General features: G+C 43.9%; 1 protein-coding gene across 1 annotated transcript; it reads right to left on the bottom strand.

The window, feature by feature from the left end:
* Nucleotides 1-1,769: 1,769 nt before the first annotated feature.
* robo4 (roundabout, axon guidance receptor, homolog 4 (Drosophila)) lies at nucleotides 1,770-24,034 on the bottom strand. The gene is made up of 19 exons (XM_076101337.1): nucleotides 23,836-24,034; nucleotides 17,879-18,202; nucleotides 14,355-14,512; nucleotides 13,256-13,376; nucleotides 12,986-13,124; nucleotides 12,359-12,486; nucleotides 10,560-10,675; nucleotides 10,242-10,473; nucleotides 9,999-10,120; nucleotides 9,690-9,861; nucleotides 9,384-9,581; nucleotides 8,115-8,157; nucleotides 7,752-7,864; nucleotides 6,747-7,067; nucleotides 6,499-6,603; nucleotides 6,207-6,342; nucleotides 4,793-5,020; nucleotides 4,282-4,613; nucleotides 1,770-1,951 (listed from the first exon to the last, which is right to left on the bottom strand). Exons 1-19 carry the CDS (start codon nucleotides 24,032-24,034, stop codon nucleotides 1,770-1,772), a joined length of 3,369 nt encoding a protein of 1,122 aa, XP_075957452.1.

Below are 24,034 nucleotides of genomic sequence, written 5' to 3'. Positions count from 1 at the left end.
GCTGATAAGAGAAACGGACAGCAAAGCACTTCTTAGCTCAACATCCCCGTTTGACCCCAGACACTCTGAAAAGAGCGTGTTGTGCTTTGCAGCTGCATCCTGAACACAAAGTCATTGAGGAAAATCATATTCGATTAGATACATATTGGAATATCTGTGGGCCTCACAGCTTTTCTTCCCAATACTCATAAGACTCAGCGAGGTTTGACTGAAATATCAAGTGTTTGCAGGTAATCTGCTTTAAACTGGGAGAAGGTGAAATCTTTTCTTTCTTTTGGAGATGAGCCATTAACGTTCCGCTAGAGTTAGAATCACACTCCCTGTCTCTGTATACACACACACACATGGATTGGTTTAATTATTCTCTCCAGCGGCTTTGTAATTAGCAGCCATTATCAGGTGCAGCAGCATTGTTTCTCTTGGTTAATCAAGCCCAACAGATGAGTTCTAAGCATCCCCTCCCTGCTCCACGTAGCCTTTAAACAGCAGGGGTCAACAGAAGTCCTGCCCACAGGCCACAGAGGGACAGTGTAGTGCAGATTCCTCACTTCCTTCACTTCCACAGAGACTGACAGAGTGAAAAACCCTCTAGGAGAAGCTGCGGATACATCCTGTATGGTAGATGTTTCACAATAAAATGTAGCGTGTATGAAGGTGTTTTAATTTAGGACAACATAAGAGAAAACATCAATGTCAAAAGGGGAAAATAAGTTCAGCTTCAGTCAAACATTGTTGCAGACAACATGCAACATGTCAGGAAGTTATATTTCATAGCTCAGCCAGGACACGTTCCAAATGTAAAACCTGATTTCAATCAATTCAAAGTTCTTCTTCAAAATTGTAAAATACATCTGTTATGTGAACAAAACACAAATTCTTAGAAATGTAAAACATCGACCACATTAGTGCATTTCTATATAAAACATAAAGCATGCAAAGACTAATCAATGCAGCATAACTTTCACAATATCTTTTGTTGAATGCTTCCTAAAATTAAAGTTATTTAAAACCTCAAATTAGCTCAATTAATTGTGAACAAAGGACTTTTAAACAATAACTTTTTCTACTTCTGCTATTCTGAACTACAGAATCTTTTGTCTGATACAATCATAAAAAGTGTATAAAGTAAAAGAAATCTTAAAATATACAAAAATGTAAATGAATAATTCCAGAATAATCTGGAAAGGCAGAAAATGATTTGGAATGTGTTTGAAATTCTTTAAATAACATTTGTTGAATATGCAGAATATATATACACTTGATCAGGAAAACAGTCTGTACAAAGCCCCTCTGCTCCGCTCTGTGTGGAGGACTCTAATAAAACATGCAACACACATGAAGATAAGAAACAAACGTGTGTACAGAAAGCTCCAGCGCTGCATTCCTTCTTCCTAACGATTGATTCCTCACCGTCTCACATCCTGTCGTTGTGTCTTTGTGTCTTTCTGGCACTTTTCAAAACACAGTGAAAGCATCCCGAGGGAAGTCTCTCATTACGCTGTTCTCTAATGAGCAGAGAGGATACGGAGGGGGGGGACTTCAGAGACTGGATGGAAGTTATCTGGATTGCCCTGAGGTAAATTGGGAAAACTATTACAGATGTCTACAAGCAGCATGTCTTAAACATCACGGAGCTGGCTCCAACTATATTTCAAATCCAAATATGTATTTATTCTTGACTGGGAAATCAAGTCAGCCAGAGTCGTGTCTGTCCGTTTGTCTGGTCGTTGTTGTGAGGTGTTTCAGCCACGTTGTATCTTTCAGAGTCCCTAAGCGTCGAAGGGTCTGCCGTCCCTGCCAGGATACTGGGCTCTGCACCGAGCCTCCATCTCCTCCACCCAGGCCGAGCTCCAGTCCCACGCAGGAACCGGCTCCAGCTCGCCGAACAAGTCGCTCTCCGTGCGGAATGCCGGATACGACGCGCTGAAGGGGGAGGCTGGCGGGGAGAAGTCTGAACACAGAAGAGGCAGGAACGACGTGTTGACATGCATTTCAATATGGAGTGGAGGGATTGTATTGGAACAGAAACCTCTCTGCCTGTGGAGAAGGTGACAGAACGAGTCAACATTTCTCTGAGGAGCAGCTTTTAATGCCGATTCTCTGAGGGAAAGCTCATTTGAAGCAGCCGTCTGTCACTGACAATAGAACGATTCCAATATGTCGGAGGCACCAACACAAACAACAGCCTCGCTCTGCATTCTGAAGGTACTATTATACTCAAGAGGAACAAGAACATGCAGTGACACAGATTTTATTCTTGATTTGATGCATATGATCGATCGGCTCATATTCATCGGTGGTCTCTATGAATGCCGATCAGAAGAACCAAAATGACGGCAGACACTCAAGACGATTTCTCTGCGTGCCGCTAATATGTCTTCACAGGTCTGGACGTTCTACCTGGTGTCTGAAGAAGACAATACATTTGCAGGGTCTGTGGAAGAAAGCAACCGAAAAATGTCTCCACCATGGATCTCATCAGACATTTGAAGGTGAGTCATGGAGTATGAGGAGACTCTAGATGGTACTGAGGCAGAGAGTCTCCACTCACCCAGCTGTGGATAACACAGACATGAAGCAGTGTCTCTACGCTTAGTAGTTCTGTTTACAGTGTTCCACACGTGTTCCATCCCAGCTGACATTGGGTGAAGGCAATGGGCAACAGGGCCGACACACATAGACAGACAATTCACGCCTACGGGCAATTTTAGAGTCAACAATTAACCTAACCTAAGCTGGAGAACCCGGAGAGAACCCACGCTGGCAATGGGGAGAACATGCAAACTCCACACAGAAGGACGGACCCGGGGTGACAGTGCTAGCCACTACACCAGCGTGCACCAGAAGTTCTGCTTAAGAGAGAGTTGAAAATGTCGCACATGTTGCCTGCCAATAAATAAACAGTCGTTAGATCATGATGCTTTCTCGTCTCTTAATTGTAATACTTAATATACAATGTTAAGAGTAGTTCAATGAATAAATGATGCTTTACTATAAATAGAAAGTGATCGTAATGGTATCGCCCGATAGGTCTTCCAGAGATTGGTGATCGACCCCAATCTCCTGATCGGAGAACCCTCACACACAGTCTCCAAATGTCAAAGAGGAAAGAATGCTCCAGCTCTGGGTAAGAGAGTTGCCATTAGGAGGTCGGTGTGACCTGATCTGAGGCTTTGGACCTGAGTTATGAGTTCAACATCAGCCATTGTGAGACTGCATTATCACCCGCTGACAGCTGCACTCAGGAGGTTTTCACATTGCACTTCTGTATGTGTGAAGGATAGCGGAGGCACAGAACAGCCAAAAGGGAGAGTTTTGGTAAGTGGAGAGAAAAGCTGAACGCTGCCTGCAGATGGAGAGCAGAGTGAGTGATGGGGGGGGGGGGGGGGGGGAGACTCATCTGGAGGTTCAATTTGGTGAAAGGTCTTAAGTAATTGCCTGGTGACACCTTCGATGTTAGACTTAATATCATGTCTCCTACACCAAAGACGCTGACGTACAGTGAGATGTAAAGTAGAGGATGTGCTCGCGCGCTCTCTAACCTCTACCCGTCTGCTTTACAGTGATTTACAGTCTTAGCCCTCAAAATGATGAAAACGCTCAAAACTAACCAACAGATTTCCTGTCTGCTCCTCCCTACTCTGCTGATGAGGCTGCATGTCTCCAGCTTGATCCTCCACAGACAGAGGGGCCCATCTAGTGGAGGAATGCAATACACACAACAGGCCAGGACCCTCTGCCACTAGCCATTCTCTTCTGATGTGTTTTAGTCGTTGTTTTTGACACATTCAAATAACACTAAAGCTGCAACGGAGGCTTGTTTTCATTATTGAATAATCTGTACATTATTTTCTAGGTTACTCAATTAATCCCAGTTGCTCCAAGTCCGAGTCCTTGTCTTTAAATGTCTCGTCCAAAACCCAAAGACATTCACTTTATTATGATGTAAAACAGAGAAAAATTGAAATATTTACAGTAAAGAGGCTGAAAAACAAGCATCTTCTGCACAGGACGATAGAAAAGCACAACCACTGTCTTAAAGGAGAAGTCTGGAGGGTAGCAAGCCTGACATACCTTCTTCCTCTGAGCCATAGAGCTCCATTAACAACACAATAAGCCACACTGAGTGACATGTTCCTTCATCCCCATGAACACACACACTGTAGTTTGTTTTGACTCGAGCCAACACACACCGCCCTGTTTATCCAGACTGAACAGAACCTGTTGAGGAACTATTTGTAATGAGCATCGTCCAGTAAAAGCACTTCCTCCTCTGCTTACCTGACAGAGAGGCTCCACTCGTGGTCTCCGCCGCCGCAGCCAGCAGGCGGGCGAAGTGTGCGCTGTCGTTGGTGTAGCAGCTGTCCACCGAGCTGATGAGGCTGGTGCGAGCGCTGGCCATGTTGCTGTCCGTGACGGAGCTCCAGGTGTTCCACAGCGAGCTGTCCCATTCGCTGTAGCAGGAGGAGGGTGTGCTCCGGAGGCGGGCGCGTCGCAAGCCTATCGGCGGGAACTCGGGCTCACCGGTGGCAGGGTCAGCGTACTGCTGACCGGAGCGGACTGGGCCACAGATGTAGCCCAGGGTGGGGGAGAGGTGGTGCTCATGCAGGGCACTGCTGACAGAGAGAGGCATGATCACATGAATATATGCGCTATAAATTACACTGGCATGGAAAAGACCAATGGTTGCATTAATGTTGACATCTACACAATAACTGTAGTTTTTTCTCAGACAAGAGAAGTGAGCTGGGATCAGAACCAACTAGGACCACCAGCTGTGCTGCATCTTTACCTGCATCTCTCAGGTTTCGGGCTGAGCTCCAGGTACTGGGCGGCTTCCTGTGCCGTCAGCGTGCCGCCCTGTTCTCCATCCACTGACGTGGAATAGGGCGTAGTAGACAGGTGGCTGTAGGAGGGGCAGCCGTGGTCGGTGGCTCGTTGCTGCCCACGGCAGCCTGACGCAGCACACACTGACTGCAGAGAGCCCATGTCCCCTGTGAGCTTCGTAGAACGACTGGAGCTGAGGGACAAGTGAGAGACGGGGCGTAAGACATGTCCTCTCAGCCAGGTGTAAGACAGAGTCTGAGAGTTGTCTTTGTTCCACATCATGCAAAAAACCTCTACATCTAAACATGTTGACTGTAAGTAGTCTTACATCACTGACTGAGAGGCTGAGTCGGGACATTCCTGTAGGACAGAAGTAACACACTGAACTGTTGTTTAGTAACAGGGATCTCTTTCCTTTATTTGACAAGGAATACATAAATAATAGGAAACTGTACAGCTAGAGATCAATACGCACATCAGCAACAACTCCAAACCAGATCACGGAGCAGATGGCGTGCTTGTATACTGATCCAGTCAGACTATGATGAGATGGAACATAACAACTCTATAATTCTGCACCTGACAGCTGAACTGCTGTCAGTGTTGGGATCAATAATAACTTTAGGGTCAATCTGTTTCAAAATTTAAAATAACATACAATTCAATTATAAATTCCAGTTTCTATATATATATATATATATAAAGAATCCACTTATTGCATTGGTTCATATGAAAAGCGAACTGCTCTTGGACTAGGCACATTTTAAAATTCTTCATAAAGATAAATGTATCAACAACAACCCCAGGTGTTACCAGTGACGACATTACTGCTAATATCTAAAACTCTTCAATGATTTGGACGTCCTGACACTCCTTTGTTTGGTGCTTTCTCGTTTCCTCAGTTGGTACTGAGACACAAACGGCTTTTAGTCATCTGTCTCCACTAAATATATAGAATCTTACGTAAACTTCCTATGTTTTTTGTGTTCCTACAAACAAGATCTTTATCGTTTTTTTCCCCATCTTGGGTGTTTCCACTAAAGTGTGGCCATTTCTTGGACCTCTCAACAGGACAACAACATACTCAAAGGAGGAAGTATAGGTTATCTCCAGAAGGAGAGGATGTGCAGCAGGGAAGCCTCGTTTCCTCATGTCATGTCTATTAACATTTACTCAACTGCACTGATAGATAGGCATGGCTGTGTTTGACATAAACCTCAACAATTCAGCATCGATGAATCTGATTTACCCTGAGTCCTGTATCCTAACATCACACTACTTCTTCATGGCACCCTAGAAATGTAGTGGTGCCTATTTTCCACCCTCCACCACCCAGTCTGACCTGTGTGTGTGTGTGTGTGTGTGTGTGTGACTCTTACCCTTCATCTGAGGTGAGGCTGTGTGTGTCCGTGGTGTCCTCCATGGGCATTGGTGGTGGGGGGGGCAGCATGTCCACTAGGTGTAATGATGCAGAGTAATGCAGCAGGCGAGGACAGCCAGTAACTTTATCACACTCTGGACAGAAACATAGGACAGCCAGAAATAGAAATAAGAAATACTTACTAATTACCTGCAACCAAGAACTATTATTTCAAATGTGTGTTACACATTTCTATACTTTCTAGCTTATTTAGCTTATGGACAACAATGACAATGCATGGACTGTCGTACCGTGCCGGCCTGATGGGACGTGACTGAGTCTCTGTTTGTAGAGTCTGGATGGATAAGCCTGGTTCCTGGTCGGCACTATGGGGACGCTGTTCACTGCATGCAACTCTGTGGGAAACAAATAAGTTAATCTAGAACGCATTACCCAACATTCTATGTTGATACATTGTCAAATATTCAAACCAAAGCATCAGAAATGTCTGAGAAGTTAGCCGTGGTATCTACATCACATTCTATCCACCACTCTTCACCTTGCTTGCTGTGGCTTTTTTCCCACGACTCCCTCAGCACACCCATCTTGGGCTGTGGCCGTATGGCCTGTTTCCAGGGCAGAGCCTCCCGGCTCCCGAGGGGCGGGGTGTTGGCGACAGGCTGAGGGAATATCTGGATGGTCTCAGCTCCTTGCTGATGGGGCGGACCGTGAGGCATCTTGGGGCGACACCCGGGACTGTTGAAGGTCTTGAGGCCGCTGCCCGTCAGGTCCACGTAGAAAGTGCCGTAAACGCCACAGCTGTCGGTCACAATGGGGACGGCCGAGTCCACGCGGCCAGGGTCCTTCCAGGCCGGGAGGCCTGATGAAACACAGATGAGTATGTACTGACACTCCAGAGCATATTCATCAGAAATGATGAAATATTACAGGTAAACTGACATGGTGTCTTTCACAACTCTAGTTCAGTTCATTTGGAAAAAAAAGACACATTGTTGCCTTTTGGTTCTGGTCCGTTTCTTGTTCACATTGGCTTATTACTAACCAGCAAATACCAGTTATGAGTATATTATGAGTGGAGACAGCCTCTGGACATCATGTATCATAAACAGTGATGAGCATAAGAATAGTCGCCGTGTGGCCGCTAGGATTCACATACTGTTAAATGAGTAACCGCTAAAGTTAACTGAGGAGCACACAAGCTCTACACACTTCTGTTTCAACTGCACTGGAGCTACCATGGTTACCAAATGAACCACCGACAATAAAGCAGATGGATTTAATAATAATTAGGCTTTTGAATTCATGCAAAAATCATAAACCATCACATTTCACTCCACAAACACAAGGCATCCACCTGGCAGCCGACTGACAGCATCCTTTTATTTAACTGACACCTTCCACATCAAACCAAACTCAGCAGTTAAACAGAGTTCAGGTGAACCAAACCAAACCGGTGAGATGTGAAAGCACCCAGCCAGGAGCCTCCAATGTCCAACTCTAGCTCAGACAAATAGACAAGCTCAGTGTGGCAATCGGTACTCACCGGTGCCCCTGAGTCCTGGATGTTTCTGACCGTGGGCCCAGAGGTCCTGATACTTCTGGTTGAAGGCAGGTCTCCAGCCTCCAGAGATCCAAGGGGAGTCTGGAGCTGCCATCCTGAAGAGGAGGCAGCACAGGGAAAGGATTTGAGAAGTTTCATCATGCTTTAGCATCGTCTCTCGTGAAACTACGTACGAGTAGCGTCCTTCAATCTGAACTAGATCACTGCTTCTGCCGTACTTCACAAAGTCATGATACTTTCATAAACTATCATTAAACCACATTTAGCTTTGGCGGTTTGGACTTATTCATATGACTTCAGTGTGATCACATCATCACCAAGCTCTGACAATTCTGTGCACGTTACCTGTGTTTTATGATGAGATCTTCACCGGCTAGTCTGCGCAAACCTAAAAGACAAACATACAAAAGTATTAAAGATTATACACAGCTGTGGAGAGAGTATTCATATCATTTACCTGCTCGAGCAAAAGGTTCTTACAGTATGAGAAGTAAAACTGTAGGGCTGGATGAGCCCTCCCTAACTTTATATAAAGATACTGAGGAGCCTATGTTCACAAAGTCACAAACTGGAGGGGCAGCAGCACCGGCAAACTGCCTGCTTGAATCTAAAGTAAAAAGTACAATATTTACCTCAGAGATGTAGTACAGTAAAAAGTACAACATGTACCTCTGAGATGTAGTACAGTAAAAAGTACAACATGTACCTCTGAGATGTAGTACAGTAAAAAGTACAACATGTACCTCTGAGATGTAGTACAGTAAAAAGTACAATATGTACCTCTGAGATGTAGTACAGTAAAAAGTACAACATGTACCTCTGAGATGTAGTACAGTAAAAAGTACAACATGTACATCTGAGATGTAGTACAGTAAAAAGTACAATATTTACCTCTGAGATGTAGTACAGTAAAAAGTACAACATGTACCTCTGAGATGTAGTACAGTAAAAAGTACAACATGTACCTCTGAGATGTAGTACAGTAAAAAGTACAACATGTACCTCTGAGATGTAGTACAGTAAAAAGTACAATATGTACCTCTGAGATGTAGTACAGTAAAAAGTACAACATGTACCTGAGATGTAGTACAGTAAAAAGTACAACATGTACATCTGAGATGTAGTACAGTAAAAAGTACAATATTTACCTCTGAGATGTAGTACAGTAAAAAGTACAACATGTACCTCTGAGATGTAGTACAGTAAAAAGTACAACATGTACCTCTGAGATGTAGTACAGTAAAAAGTACATCTACCTCTGAGATGTAGTACAGTAAAAAGTACAATATGTACCTCTGAGATGTAGTACAGTAAAAAGTACAACATGTACCTCTGAGATGTAGTACAGTAAAAAGTACAACATGTACATCTGAGATGTAGTACAGTAAAAAGTACAATATTTACCTCTGAGATGTAGTACAGTAAAAAGTACATCCCTCTGAGATGTGGAGGAGATATATTAAGAAGCATGAAATGGAAATACTCAAGTAAAGTACAAATACCTCAAAGTTGTACAGTGCCTGAATAAATACATAGAACAGCTGTTTAGCTGATGAAATCACAGACTTAAAGTCCTGCAGGTGGAAGTGAGACTCTGTTTTGAACTTTCTGCACCTTTAGCCCTGCCATGTCCTGGTATCAGGTGGCCTGTCCTGCTGTGGCGTCTGCAGAGGTAGACAGCCGACACCATCAGAACGCACCACAGGAGGGCGCCAATGCTGCCGATCAACACCGGGTCCTGAAGCAGGGCCAGGACTTGGGACAGATCCCGTGTTTGGCCGTCTGACTCATGGGGACCGCCAATTTGTGGGTCTAAGAGGCAAACAGATGACATCAGATATGATAACTGCTCCTCTGTGATGTGGTTTTGATTACACACAGAAATGAACAGCTAAGTTTTAGCGTGTGCCCTTTGCTCACTGATGACAAATCCATGAGGGTCGCTCAGCATTCCCACTCCAGCCCCATTGACGGCTGCAATGGTGATCCAATACCGTCTCCCTGGTTTGAGGGTGGAGATTTCGAGGTTGTGTTGTCCGCTGTCCACTGTCCAGTTTTGGTACTGCTGCTCCTCAGACTCCACACAAAACACCTGGAGAAACAGAGTGCATGAAGTGCTACAGCTCGTGTACAAAGGCAGCATCTTGGGATATTTAGTAAGGGATTGTGTTTCCACTCTGCTCAGAGGCTGATGCTACATAGTGTCAGGAAGTGTTCTCCAGTGATTACCTGGTATCCCTGTATGATCCCGTTGTGGGTGTCGTGAGGAGGAGGCCCCCAGCTCAAATGGATGGTGTTATTCTGCTCATGGCTCACTGTTATGGACACAGCCAGTGGAGAGGCACTGGGCACTGCATAAAGAGGAGGAGGAGTTCTCTGTTAGCCTCTCAACATGGCTGTACAGTCCAGGAAAACACAAAAAGAAAGCAAAAAAGAAGGACACAAATATTCCTAAATCGGATCATTTCTCACCTGTCTCGGGGACTCTGAGGTGCCGGGTGTTGCTCTCCCTCCCATACAGGCTGCTGCCATAGGGACGAACTTTGAACTCGTACTTGTAGCCCCTCTTCAAGGGGCCCACAGGAGCCTGGAAGCTGGGCAGAGCCACCTTCTTCGCTGCCCAGTCGGAGCTGGCGGGCAGCACAGAGCGATAGAGCACCTCAAAGCCGTCGAGGTAGTGAGGCTGGGCTGGGAGGGACTGGAGCTGAGAGGAAGAGGAAACACCACATGGGTCATACGCCTGAAATATTCATGCGGTCTCTGAAACGATCTGAATCAGATTGCCCATACCTTCCATTGTACTCGCGATATGTTAGACCCAGGGGTCACGATGGTGATGTTTTCCAGAGCAACTCGCAAGGCTGACAGCTCTTTGTGGAGGTCTCTCTGTGTACTGCTGGTAGACTCTGGAAACACAAGGTTTTTAAAAGAAGGACAGACAGGAAAGGATTTGTAAACAACAAGATAACTCACAAAAACTATTTAAAGCAGATGTGATGGTTGTAACTCGCTCTCCAGATGACAATGTTGGCAACTACTGCGTCACCGAGCAACATGTTGGCGTGTTGTCCTCTTGATTCTCCTAAATATCGGACAGAACTGTCAACTCGTTTCCATCCACTAAGACTCGATGGAGTGGGAGGATTCTAAGGTCTGGACTGAGGCAACCTCGGGTTCATTCTTGTAAGGCTATAATGAGTAATGCATTTTTTAATTAAAATCACTTGTTTGCATAGGCTGCAATATGGAAGCCCACTGTCTCCTGTGTTTATGACTTGAGAACAGGTGAGAATCTTTGTTTTGCCAGGATAAAAGTTCCTGAACATTTCTTTATTTGTGGAAATAAGGTGGCAAAACAAAAAGTATTGCCAAGACCATTTTAGTGATTGTTGTACTACTTATTAGGGCACAAGAGGCTGAAGTGCACCCCTACCCCATTCAACCTCACCTGGAAGAAAAGATGAACGCTGTTAGTCCTATTTTGAACACGGGGTCGTGCTGCACTTCAGCCTCTTGTGGCCCAAATGAGTATTAAACAACAAAACACATCAAAACATGATCATACTTCACTTGTTTTGATGAAAAAGAAAATGAAGGAACCTAAAAAGGTTATCCTGGCAAAACCTTTTTTCACCAGAAAAATCAGAAACACAGGAGAGAAAATAAGTCATACTTATAATGGATCACTGGAATTTAAAAAAATCTATAAAAGTCATTTATAGTTGGTTCGGACAAAGTTTGTACCTGGGTCTGGTGTACATATATGGAACTGTTATAATGTCCATAACACTAATGAAATGCTGTAAACGGACGGTGTGCGGCAGTTTTTCGCTTTTATGCAGGTAAGTAACATTTTTCACACTTACTCAAACTAAATGAGTTGATAAGGCTCCCTTCTGACGAACAAAATGAATCAGATTACTGGTACAAACAGTAGCAACCTCAAAACTGAAAATCGGAAATCTCAGAGGGCTTGGGCTCCTTGTTAGAAGGTGCTCTGGACACAGTGTCCAGTCTCTGGACAATGTTAATATCTGGTTGACAACATTAGCCTGAATCCAGCCTCATGAATGGCTCTTAACCCCTTATTAACCCCACACATTTCACATTTCATTTGTTGAACCACAACTTGCAGTGTTTTGTATGAAGGTATTGTTGGAGCAGAACACCTGACATGGCATGAATAGTCAGCAGTAACTTGACAACTTGTTATTTGTGTATATGTGTTTTGCACCATATTCACTGCAGTAACTGGAGCAACAATGTGAACGCGTGAGTTTCTTAGTTTGTGATTTGTAGAACAGGATTTGTGCACCTGCAATGAAGAATTACAGAAGGTGTAACTGTTGTGTATGCAACTCCTAAAACATTCTACTGTGACTTCAATTCCACCGTCTCTGGTGCTCCAATAACACCTTCATATTTGTGAACGTGTAAACAGACAGATGAGAGCCTCCTGTCGAACTTCTTCTTCCAGGATGAACCACAAAATGAAGTTCAGCACTAACAGCCCCCGAGTCTGCCGGCAGGCAACAAAACTGTGAAGTGAGAAACAGTCAGTGATTCTGCTCTTTCAGACATCATCTCACCTTCAACTAGTAGCTGTGCGCTGGCAGTGACCACACCTGCATCATTGACAGCAGTGCAGGTGTACTTCCCAGCATCCTGGGCTGTCACATAGTGGATCTGGAGAGTGTGGTCTGGGTTTACAAGATATCTAAACACACATAGAGCAGTTAGTTTCCCCATTTACTGTCCCTCTGATCTCTTTTTGCAACAACTGAAATGTGGATTCAGCAGATATTTTAGTTGGTTTCATTTACAACCAAGAATGTCAGGAAAGAAAGAAGCCCTGAGGAATGTTGCTGGTAGCGCAGTGACAAGCTGAAGTAAAATACCTCAGTGTGTGAATGGCAGTGTGAATTGGGATAATGCAATTGTGCAGTACTGTATATGTCCAGCCTGATGTTAAGCATCAGTTAGAAGCTTCCAGCTACAGGTTCAAATGGTGACTATCGGTAAAAGTCTCAAGTCAAATCTTTCTTTTTCCTTTTGAATGTCTCACAGGAAAAGAAGTCAGCACTGTGTAACATGAGGTCCGGTTTTCTGCACGTTACAGTCATCTGAATGCAAACATATATCACATCAATCAACATTCACTCAAGTTCCCTCTATGATTGGAGTGTGTATTTCTGTGTATTGCCATAATGAAGTACCTGCCATTGGGCAGTGGCCCCTGCTCTCTGATCCAGACCACAGCAGGCGGGGGGTCACCTTTAGCCTGGCAGTAGAACTGGGCAGACTCCCCCGTCCTCACGGACACATTTTCTGGCTTCAGCACCAACACCGGCTTGGCTGCAGTGGACGAGAAGAGAAACTTTCTACTGTACCGTACCGCACTGTACTGTAGTGTGAACATGGAGCTGAGTTCCACAGTGATATTGTTAGAGCAGTACTAATAAGCAGCTATGAGAACGTGGTCTCACCCAGCACAGAGAGCCGAGCCGCCCTGCTCTCCCTCACTCCCCCGGTGTTGCTGGCCACGCACACATAAGCACCAGAGTGGGTCTTCTCTGCAGGGGCGATGATGAGCCTCCCACTCAGCTCCTACAGTGCAGACACACAGGAGCAGAGACATACACTTCTGACTCGGTACTGGTATATGACCTTGGGTCTACAATATTTATATATTTTTGCAGTTTCTATTCTGATTAAAATATGAAACAGTTATGTGGTGGATTTTAAAGAACCATATCAGTCCATAAAGTTCCATGTCCTGCATCTCTGACAGATTTAGATCCACTAAACTAGAGAGACTTTGTCAAAATAATGTGGTGGGTGTTATTTCCACAAACAAAGAAGTATCAAACTGCAACACAAATGAAATCATTTTCAGACGTGGGACATGTAACATGATGGCTTCATTTCATCTCTAAAGTATGAATAACAGCTTCATTCACACATGACAGTGACAAGAAATAGACATGTTTGCATGATAGCTACACCTGGTCTACAGTTTGTGTTGAGAAGTAATAATATGAGCTGATAAGATAGTTTTCTATTTTCTCTGCATCACTGTTGGATTTTGAATAGTTGTCCATTGGAGGCTGAGGTAATGACCATCGGGAGAGAAGCTCAATGAACACTTTCATCATTTATTAGAGATTTCTGCTCTGTTCTATGAAATTCAACAGCGCACACGTCGTTTCATTTTGATTTGGTCACATACTGTGTCTAAAGCGCTTTGCTGAATATTCATAACTTCATCCATGCAGTTTGCATATTTGAGAAGGTTAGTTTTCACTCCGTTTCGTCCTCCACCGTGAGGGTGACAAATAAAAGAAAATCTCCGTGTGAATAAGAGTTGATAATTAAGTGACAAATTGATAACAGTGCTCTTGACAGTGCAAACCTGATGTGCATTGTTTAGCTGCTGCTGCTGCCTTCACATTAATCGTACAGACTCAGCTCAGACTAGTGCAGTGTAGAAATGTTACAAGGCTGGACGTCTTACTTCAAACTGTCTCTCTTATTCAGACACAATGTAAAACAGCCTTCACATGCGTGCTAGGGCTGAGGGCTTACTGTGTAGTGGTGATCAGTGTTGTTGATGGGCAAGCCATTCTTCTTCCAGATGACATTCGGTTCAGGGTGCCCCATTGGGGGGCCACAGTTTAAGACAGCCACCTCCCCCTCTGCCACCTCCACATCACTGGGCTGCAAACTGAACTCCTCCTGCAACACTGCAACAACAGACCGGGGTCAGACAACACAAACATCACTGTGTTGATTTTGGCACTCCCTGTGGACAAAAGTGGTAGTGCCTCTGAACACCAGCTTCCCTTTGAAAAATCTCTCATTTTAGTGCAGCAGGGTCTCACAGTCTCCCTGGTTCTCCCGTGCCTCCCTTCCCTCCAGCGGGCCCAGCAATACAGCACGGGCCTCCACAAGCTTGATGTCGGTGTTGGCTCTCAGCGGGGACTGGAGGAGGAGAGAGCAGAAGCTCTGCTCCTGATCAGAGGAGGAGCCACTGCTGCCTGGAGCTGAGCTCTCCACCTCCCGTTGGAGCTCCGACTGCTGAATCTGGGTCTGTCCACGGTGGACCGGTCTCTGCTGGAGGATCTGGGTCCGTCCACGGTGGACCGGTCGCTGCTGGATGATCTGGGTCCGTCCACGGTGGACCGGTCTCTGCTGGAGGATCTGGGTCCGTCCACGGTGGACCGGTCGCTGCTGAATGATCTGGGTCCGTCCACGGTGGACCGGTCTCTGCTGGAGGATCTGGGTCCGTCCACGGTGGACCGGTCGCTGCTGGAGGATCTGGGTCCGTCCACGGTGGACCGGTCTCTGCTGGAGGATCTGGGTCCGTCCACGGTGGACCGGTCGCTGCTGGATGATCTGGGTCCGTCCACGGTGGACCGGTCTCTGCTGGAGGATCTGGGTCCGTCCACGGTGGACCGGTCTCTGCTGGAGGATCTGGGTCCGTCCACGGTGGACCGGTCTCTGCTGGAGGATCTGGGTCCGTCCACGGTGGACCGGTCGCTGCTGGATGATCTGAGTTTGTCTCACGGATATGTCAGAAACATGCATGTGTCCTGGAGATCCCAGCCCTCTAACAGCTCTAAAACATACTTAACACTATAATCACCTTGATACTTCATGAAGATTTAGATTTCCTCTAAACATGAATTCCAACTGAGGACATGTTTCAGAAGATGAGGCTTTCAGAGACCTCATCTTTAAACATGATGTTCTCATGCTGTGTGTCTGGGATTGATGTTGACTGCTCCTCCCAAAACCCACATCTGTCTTTATGTTATCGGTGAATCTGAACAGTTTGTTGATCAGGGAGTGAGACCTCTCTGTAGTCTAACTGACCCCAAACAATAATAACATCTCTATTTCTAATAATATGTCTTTGTTGGCGAATGACTTCTTGGAAAAAAGAAAAGCTTTGTTCATGTGCAGACCATATACAGTGGGGAAAAAAAGTATTTAGTCAGCCACCAATTGTGCAAGTTCTCCCACTTAAAAAGATGAGAGATGCCTGTAATTTTCATCATAGGTACACTTCAACTATGAGAGACAGAATGGGGGGAAAGAATCCAGGAAATCACATTGTAGGATTTTTAATGAATTAATTGGTAAATTCCTCGGTAAAATAAGTATTTGGTCACCTACAAACAAGCAAGATTTCTGGCTCTCACAGACCTGTAACTTCTTCTTTAAGAGGCTCCTCTGTCCTCCACTCGTTACCTGTATTAATGGCACCTGTTTGAACTCCTTATCAGTATAAAAGACACCTGTCCACAACCTCAAACAGTCACACTCCAAACTCCACTATGGACAAGACCAAAGAGCTGTCAAAGGACACCAGAAACAAAATTGTAGACCTGCACCAGGCTGGGAAGACTGAATCTGCAATAGGTAAGCAGCTTGGTGTGAAGAAATCAACTGTGGGAGCAATTGTTAGAAAATGGAAGACATACAAGACCACTGATAGTCTCCCTCGATCTGGGGCTCCACGCAAGATCTCACCCCGTGGGGTCAAAATGATCACAAGAACGGTGAACAAAAATCCCAGAACCACACGGGGGGACCTAGTGAATGACCTGCAGAGAGCTGGGACCAAAGTAACAAAGGCTACCATCAGTAACACACTACGCTGCCAGGGACTCAAATCCTGCCGTGCCAGACGTGTCCCCCTGCTTAAGCCAGTACATGTCCAGGCCCGTCTGAAGTTTGCTAGAGAGCATTTGGATGATCCAGAAGAGGATTGGGAGAATGTCATATGGTCAGATGAAACCAAAATAGAACTTTTTGGTAAAAACTCAACTCGTCGTGTTTGGAGGAGGAAGAATGCCGAGTTGCATCCAAAGAACACCATACCTACTGTGAAGCATGGGGGTGGAAACATCATGCTTTGGGGCTGTTCTGCAAGGGGACCAGGACGACTGATCCGTGTAAAGGAAAGAATGAATGGGGCCATGTATCGTGAGATTTTGAGTGGAAACCTCCTTCCATCAGCAAGGGCATTGAAGATGAAACGTGGCTAGGTCTTTCAGCATAGCAATGATCCCAAACACACCGCCCGGGCAACGAAGGAGTGGCTTCGTAAGAAGCATTTCAAGGTCCTGGAGTGGCCTAGCCAGTCTCCAGATCTCAACCCCATAGAAAATCTGTGGAGGGAGTTGAAAGTCCGTGTTGCCCAGCGACAGCCCCAAAACATCACTGCTCTAGAGGAGATCTGCATGGAGGAATGGGCCAAAATACCAGCAACAGTGTGTGAAAAGCTTGTGAAGACTTACAGAAAACGTTTGACCTCTGTCATTGCCAACAAAGGGTATATAACAAAGTATTGAGATGAACTTTTGTTATTGACCAAATACTTATTTTCCACCATAATTTGCAAATAAATTCTTAAAAAAAAAATCAGACAGTGATTTTCTGGATTTTTTTTTCTCATTTTGTCTCTCATAGTTGAGGTATACCTATGATGAAAATTACAGGCCTCTCATCTTTTTAAGTAGGAGAACTTGCACAATTGGTGGCTGACTAAATACTTTTTTTCCCTACTGTAGCATGAAACATAAAATATGTGCGTGTTTGGTGTGATAAATATACTTTACGGTCCTTTATATCTTTGGCACTTTCACCTGCAAGCTGTTTGTGACAAAAGGAAGAGTTACCAATTCAATACTTTTCTACATATTGGGTTTTGTAAAGTTTATATATAAGGGGAAAATGGCTGACTTTGTTATTATTATGATTATTGTTTTACCCATAAAGCAGCAGTGTTTGTGAGAACCCAAACAAAACACAAGGGTTACGTTAATAAACTGCTGCCTGTTTTTATATGGTGAATTTTTCTCAATAAACTAGAATATGGCTTCAGCATATTCCAATAATGTGCACATTATAGTGTAAATCAGTATCGGTATCGATATCAGTAGCGATACTGATATCGGTGTATTCCCACTGGGCACCTGTATGTGCATGATACAATAAATAACATAAGTTGCTAACTAGTTCAATCACACATACTTGAACAATTCAAAACTGAGAGGAACCAGAGGTCTGCGGAGGTCATGTAGTAGGGTCCGCGGTCTCACCTGCGATGTACAGCGATGCATTGCGGCTGGTGGCCGTGCCTGCACTGCTCCTGGCCACGCAGGTGTAGACGCCCTCGTGCGCCTGACCTCTCCTGCCCCCTCCCACGCTCAAGAAGAAGATGCTCCCCTCCGATAAGACGATGGGCTGCAGCTGTCCTTCTCCCCCCGTCTCCAGAGGCTGTCCGTTCCTCAGCCACTCGATGGTTGGCATGGGGCTGCCGTCCGCCCGGCAGGAGAGCGTGGCGGGATTCCCGACTTTCACCACCACGTCAGCCGGGTGGTGGACGATGCGGGGCGGCGTCTCCTGTCCATGAACTCTGGAACCTGAGGACCACACAGAGATTTTGTAGAGACTGTTAACAGCATCCACGGGTATGTTTAGTAGCAGAGCAGAGACAAGCTGCTTGTTGTAGTCATTTAGCATAAGGCTGGGCGATATGGCATTCTATATCAAGAGAACGATATACAGCATGTTGATACAGCCTGTTTTCTGTCTGTATGGAATAACCACATGCTAAAGATGTTTTTGTACTCTCCTGTGTGAGTTAAATACTTGACAAACAAAAAGTACTGAGTATTGTCTCAATGAATTAAGAACTTTAGTGCAAAATGAACAGAACAGTTTCAAGGGAAAGTTTCCAGCTATACACTGACTGTTTACATGCATGCACACAAATACAGAGTACTAACATTAAGACAATAGAGTGATGTAACTACATGAGGGTATTCTAGGATATATCACGATATGATTCCATTGAAAGAAGATATATTATGTTGAATTATCGCCCAGCACTAGTTTAGAAAAGCAGAAAAAGCAGCAGAAATACAGTAAGCTTGCCTTAAAGAAAGGACAGGATGATTGTTCCACGATGACAGAAATAAGTGGAGCTGGGATCCAACCTTTTCTCTCCTGATAGCACATTAATTTACATAAAAACATAAACACGTCACTGCTATGAACTGGTTGTGATCATGTTCATGTTGTGGATGCTAAGGCTTGCTGTGGTGCTAGAACTCAGTGAATGACTGGAAGACTTGTACGATGATACCTTCAGCTTGGTGTCATTGCCCCTCAGTCTCTCTAGCTGGTCGGCTAAACACTCGCAGGACAAAAAAAGCTTTCAAGATTAGTAATCTGTTCACGGCAAATTGTTATGCAACTTCAAAAATATCAGACAACTTTGAAGGTGACGGGAGTGAAAAGGAGTCATCCTCAACACCTGTTGTCTTCTGGGTTCAGGATGATGAAGACAGTTTGAGAACATTCAAATATCAAAGAGGACAACGGCTCTAAAGGAGGATTTCTCTTCCTCTGGCAACCATCATGTTTTTGCCAATGATGTTCAGACTTTTAGGCTTTCTATCACTTCAAAAGGGTTGGAAAATAGAGCCTTAATGCTGCGAATATGATACGGACCCTAAGCCATCACGTGTGTCATTACCGCCACTGATACAAATCCACAAAACACACTGTGTCAATTGGAGCTCCTTCTTCTTTTGTTCCTGTATAGAAAGAGCCACACCTGAAGCACTATGCACCCCCACATCTGAGTTCATCTAAACTCTCTAGAACTCCCACAACAAACACATGTTAGCCATCGCTACCAGCAAACAACGTCTATTTGCAGCCGGCAGCAGTGGAATGCCATTGTTTGAACTTCCCGTGGAGTTGGATGACCACAGTGAAGGGAAACGGGGAGACTGTGATCAGCTTCCTGACAGGAGAGGAAGCTGGAGGGTCTCGGGAACATCGACCCTGAACAAAAGCAGACTGGAACTCCCCCATCAACAGCATATCCGCAACAGAACAAAAGACGCTCCATAAGTGGAATTTCACCGTTGACAAGCAACAGCAGCCTGTTTAACCCCACTGTCCCCGAGTAAAGAGTGGCAAAGAAGATGCAGCCAAAACACCCGTTACAATAAAGAGCTTAATATAGTGCATTCCTCAAAGTTATGTTTCATATGAATATATCAACTTGGGCTTGTGATGAACATTTGTTTCACTATTTTCTGACATTTTATACAGCAAACGATGAATCAATCAATTGAGGAAATGATCTCAGATGAATCAATAAGAGAGAAATGATTGGTAGGAGATGACGTAACACATGACTTTACCTGGAGGGTTAGGAGAGAGGGCTTCTGATGTTGGCTCATTTGCAAGTTGGACTATTTCTCATTATTTGGCAAATGAAACTTTAACGGTGTAATTGATCTTATTGTGTGTTTGCAATGGGAGTGAAAGCTGCTGTCACTGTTTTAGTTCTCCTTGGATAATGTACAGGAGTGTATGAACCATATATGTACCGGCTACTATTCAAAAAGGAGAAGGAGCAGGTTTATCATCAGAAGGTTTAACACCAGTACAGATGGCGTTGTGGTGCTGAAGACACAGCAGCTATAAATAGGATCAATAGGGCTTTAGAGCCCAACTCTATTATTTAAGGTAAGTAAACCATCAGCACCATTTGAAGACACTTCACGGAAGTAGAATCAAGAAGAAGCCTAATGTCTTCTTGGTAGATGTCTTTAACTCAGGGATGTTAAACTAGCACATGAAGCATGCCAGTGAGGGACTGAGTTAAGCTTTGTATCTGTCGCACCTGTCTGCTCATGTCGTGCTGTAAGTTAACACATGAATGATTCCAAATGTCAAACGTGGGCTTCTTACCTGACAGGAGAAGACTGAACACTGATGCCAACACGATGCTGAAAACACCGCTGCTCATCACTGACAGTGAAGGTAACACTCAGAGATACTTCAGGAACCCGCTGGTAAATAGCGTTTTATGACGCTAACTGTTGGCTAACTAACTGCGTGAGAGTCCAGCTTCTTTTGGTTTGAACTACAACCACATTTTAAATTTAACTTCCAACTTGAAGAACAGCGTCCCACAATGAATATCAGCGCCAACTTCAACTCGTTGCCTCCTCTCTGTAAACGCGCCGACATCAAGGTAATGTAGTGACATCAGGCTTCCTGTCAGGTGGGCTTTTCAAAATAAAATCCCTATTGACACACGTACACTCCATTGTAATGGCCAATAGCTGTTTACAATATATATCTTGTCATCTATCTTTTAAGAATAAAAAAGTAAAAAATGCATTGCTACATCCCATACTGCTTGTTTGCTTTACAGGATATTGGCGATGGTAAAAAAAACAAATGATTTATTATTCAAAATGAAGCTAAATGTAGGCCATCATACAAACCTTCCTAGAATAATTTTCCCCTGGTTTTCTAGCAATGACAACTCTTTATTACGAAGATTTTAGAGAAATCACCTTTTTAGATTTCTCACACATAGAGTAAGATTTTACTGTGTCCATGACAGCCTGAGAGGTAACAGCAAGGACAACAATATGCAACAACAAGATACAAAGAGGGAACATTAATCAATATGCTATTAATTGTAGTAAGGTGATGGATTGAACAACACATGGCATCTGACTTAGATTTTATTTGAGCTTTTGGCTTCTTTGTTAAAATTAATAAAATTATTTATTTTACAAATTTCATATCCTCTGTGTAGAAATATGCCAACTTTATGCCAAATAGTTCACTGTGCAACACAAATTCCCACTAATCCCACTAATAAAGGACCCTGGTCATTTTTCCTCATTTGAAAAATGGAATGATTTTGTTGCTGAAAACACAGCATTAAAATACAGTGACAAACTGTTGACATTATTGTTATATATTATCTGGTAACCACGGCAAACTCCTCCGCTTCCTAACAGATCAGACTGAAACCCCACAGGACAGTCTGAGTATGGCATTAATATAGTTGTTCATGGTTAACAAATCAAATAGAAATGGCTGTAGTGGATAAACACAAGCAGCTCTCCCATCTCAGCTGCTTGTTTGTTTGTTTGTTTTTGACCATTTGTGGCAGCAGCTCTGTCAACACTGCTATCAAACAGGAAGTTCAGAGTCTCATATATCTCTAAACAACAGAAGGAAATGATCTATCTTTCACTCCTGCAATGGGACCACAAAGTACTTCAACTGTATGTAAGCAGTTTGTATTGTTATCGGAAATCACTGAATTGGAAAGAAATTGACTTTGTAGATAGAAAATACTGCTTTGTGCTCTAAACCTATTCTATGCTAATCCAGCAGGAAAAGATATATTAAAATAATACTAGATTGTGTGTGCACACTGTTTTCCCACAATGCAATACACATAGGAAACGGAGGTGCTGTGATGGTATAAAGTGTAAAAAGGTAATGGAATTTAGTTGAGATGTAACTTTGTGAAGGATAAAAAAATGAAGTTAACTAAGTTCCATCACGACAGAGCAAGAAATAAGTGAGCTACGGCTACTTCATTCCTCCCAATGGCTCACATAAATGGAGCATTGTTTAGTGAGCGGCTCATTGTGAGGCTCAGAAAGGCCCCGGCTAAGTGATGGATGTTTATATTGATCCAACAACTTGGGTTTGATGGCCCCGGCATCGGCCAGCTTTCAGTCTGCAACAAAAGCCTTAGAGAGGATGAAGGATGAGTCCCGGCTCAACACAACCCATGGGAATGGTGCCGCGCCGAGATGTGCCGAGGGAAGGGACCTCTTTCAGGCTCCAGACCAGAGGTCAGGAGGGGTATTGGAACGGGCGCGGAGGGCGGGGACAGAATAGGGAGAAGAAAGAAAGTGTCAGCTATAGTGAGGAATGCGATAAAAAGTGACTTCAGAGTAAGTTCTGAGTGTAATTCAAGTGTGTTTTGTAAAGGCATCAACGAGCGCTGTCGACATGAATAACCGCCTTTAAGATAGCTTAAAACTAAAAATATAATCTGTGTTGACAGAATGTAATTGCATTCCATCACCATTCCATTTTCAAATTCTAATCAATTAGTTAAATAATCCATCTCTAGCACATGCAACACTTTGACTGTTTAACAGAGTTGCACGTTGCAATCAAACCTTCAGATGTGAGCAGATCGGTGTTGGGTTATTAACACCTTTTTTATATTTCACACACAGTTAGAACATGATTATGATTCCCATAGGGGCTTTAGGCAGATGGCTTCCCCATGGCACCAAAACCAAAAGGACATTTAAACAGTTGGACGATTGTGAAATCTTGTACACACATTTTATTTTGTATTTGTCTTAACATACTCCTTCCTCAAAGGCAGTGTAACTTTGTATTGTTTAGCTTCAAACAGCTCAAAATATCCTTAACATTGTTCTACATAACTTTTTTTTACTATATAATTGCTAATAAACATGATTTTAAAATGATGACGTGTTTTAGAAATCTGCTGTCACATTAGCTCTGTTTAGGACTAACTGTCAAATATAGTTAAATACAGTGAAATACAATAGATGAGTGTTCTTCATCTGTGAGATATGTTCTTTTTACACAGCACCAGCCTCTCAGATCTCAGATCAGTTAATAAGTTAGAAGCTTGTTTAACTGAGTGTTTGACCTCTCTGGGTTCTACATTGTACGTGCCTTTGTCTGTGAAAAAACTTGTTTGGCAAATAAAAGAATGTGTTCATGCATAGCCCAAGAGATGCTAAAACAAGAAATATTTCCGTATTTGGTGTATGATCATTACTGTATTTTGTCACTTACATTCAATGTTCTACATCTCACTTTGTGACAAAGGGAAGAGTTCATATTGTTCTACATCTTGGATTTGAGTAAAATAAAAATAAAAATTTTAAATGGGAAAAATGCTTGAATTTACAATCATTATTATAATTTGACACATACAGCACTGGCGTCTGTGGTCTACCAAACAATGAGCATGTTATTTATATTTTAGAATCATTTTCAAATGACCTAATTTACCAGCTGATGTCAGCTCTGCTGCATTGTTACCTATCTTAAGAACTAAATGCACAGACCTTGCATGCTAACTCATGGGTTCATCTGCAGCAGGTTGCAGCATCAGTGTTGCGTGCCTCCAGTCTGAAACCTTGTGTGGGTTTTAAAGACTCACCTTTTTTGCGGTGCGGCCTGCTCCTGTGAGCCGTGTGCTTGTGTCCCACACCGTGACGAACATGCTCCTTGACCCGGCTCTTTGACCTCCTGTCCAGTCCTGACTCTGTTGGACACGCGTCTTGGCACTCGCACCTCTGCGAGAACTCTGCCCAGGTGTAGAACCAGGACACCCAGAGAAGCCACACACCGACCCGCAT

Source organism: Anarhichas minor, unplaced genomic scaffold (genome assembly GCF_050575085.1).
Source record: "Anarhichas minor isolate MPS153535 unplaced genomic scaffold, ASM5057508v1 ptg000027l, whole genome shotgun sequence".
Lineage (NCBI taxonomy): Eukaryota > Metazoa > Chordata > Actinopteri > Perciformes > Anarhichadidae > Anarhichas > Anarhichas minor.
Note: the sequence above shows the minus strand (reverse complement) of the source record. Positions and strands in the feature narration are given on the sequence as shown.